Source organism: Echinops telfairi, unplaced genomic scaffold (assembly GCF_000313985.2).
Source record: "Echinops telfairi isolate 266 unplaced genomic scaffold, ASM31398v2 ScPeMD7_7458;HRSCAF=8496, whole genome shotgun sequence".
NCBI classification, from domain to species: Eukaryota; Metazoa; Chordata; class Mammalia; order Afrosoricida; family Tenrecidae; genus Echinops; species Echinops telfairi.
This window is the reverse complement of record NW_022111358.1, coordinates 45,986,836-45,987,978: the sequence shown is the minus strand read 5'-3', so window position 1 is coordinate 45,987,978 and position 1,143 is coordinate 45,986,836. Positions and strand designations below refer to the sequence as shown.

General features: G+C 53.7%; 1 protein-coding gene across 1 annotated transcript in view; it reads right to left on the bottom strand.

The window, feature by feature from the left end:
• The window catches only part of MYO15B (myosin XVB), a 33,511-nt gene that overhangs the window by 20,896 nt on the left and 11,472 nt on the right, over positions 1-1,143 (bottom strand). Inside the window, 2 exon segments of the mRNA XM_045299499.1 lie at positions 815-939; positions 1,099-1,141. Coding sequence (XP_045155434.1) covers positions 815-939; positions 1,099-1,141 — 168 coding nt within the window.

Here is a 1,143-nt window from a genome sequence, read left to right as displayed (position 1 = left end):
CCCCTAACCATAAAATTATTTTCGTTGCTACTTCATCACTGTCATGTTGCTACTGTGATGAATTGGGTGACCCCGTGAAAGCATCATTCAAACCCCAAAGGGGACACGACCCACAGGTTGAGAACTGCAGTTCTAGAGGGTGGCTGAGAGCCAGGATGACGTGTGTCAATGGGTCTTTTAAAATTCACTCCACAGAAGGGAGACGTCAGTCAGTGTAAGATATGACAAAATAATAAAAATTTATAAATTATCAAGGGTTCATGAGGGCGGGGCAAGCGGGGAGGGAGTGGGAAAATGAGAAGCTGATACCAAGGGCTCACGCAGAAAGCAAATGTTTTGAGAACGATGACGGCAACATGGATGGATGGATTGTGGATTGTGATGGATTGTGATGGATTGTGATGAGACTTGTATGAGCCTCCAGTAAAATGATTTTTAAAAAATCACTCCACAGAATGTTTTAAGCACCTACAAGGTGCGGGGTACTTGGCAGGTTGGGTGCAAGTGTGAGCACATGATGCCCCGAGAGGGAGGAGGCCCGGTCAGCAGAAAGACCAGGACTCAGCAGGGACTTGGAGCTTCTCGTGGGAAGCAGAGAGGAGTCTGGGAATGAGAGTGAGAACAAGAGAGAGAACGTGTGTGAGGGGGCGGGGGAGGATGCTCAGAGGAAAAGGATCAGGAGGGCTGCCTGAGAGGAGGACCAAGGTTCCTGGCAGGGAGGGTACCGAGCCCACTGGCAGCAATCGCAGCTCCGTGGTCATGCAGGAACCCTCTTGTTAGCGCTGGCCCTGGGCCACCCTGTCTGGGTCTCTACCTGGCCAAGAAGCAGCTGAAGGGGATGCGAACAGGGAAGTTTGCACTGCGGTTGCAGACAGCCTCCAGGGTGCCCGCTTGGCGCAGCTGCTCTGCCACGTGTCCTACATCAAAGAGGCCTGGGAGCTGGGTTCAGGGTACAGGGCCAGGGAAGCCATGGTCAGATTCTGGGGTTTAAGGCCATCTTGGGGCAGGACACACAGGAGGTGGGGGCAAAGGGGGTGGGGGACCCTGGGAAAGGTGCATTTCCCTCCCCAACCTGGGGCTGGGGGCTGGGAAGCTCACCTTTCCCGGGTTGGGGTTGATGCACTGAATAAAAGAGACGTGGCT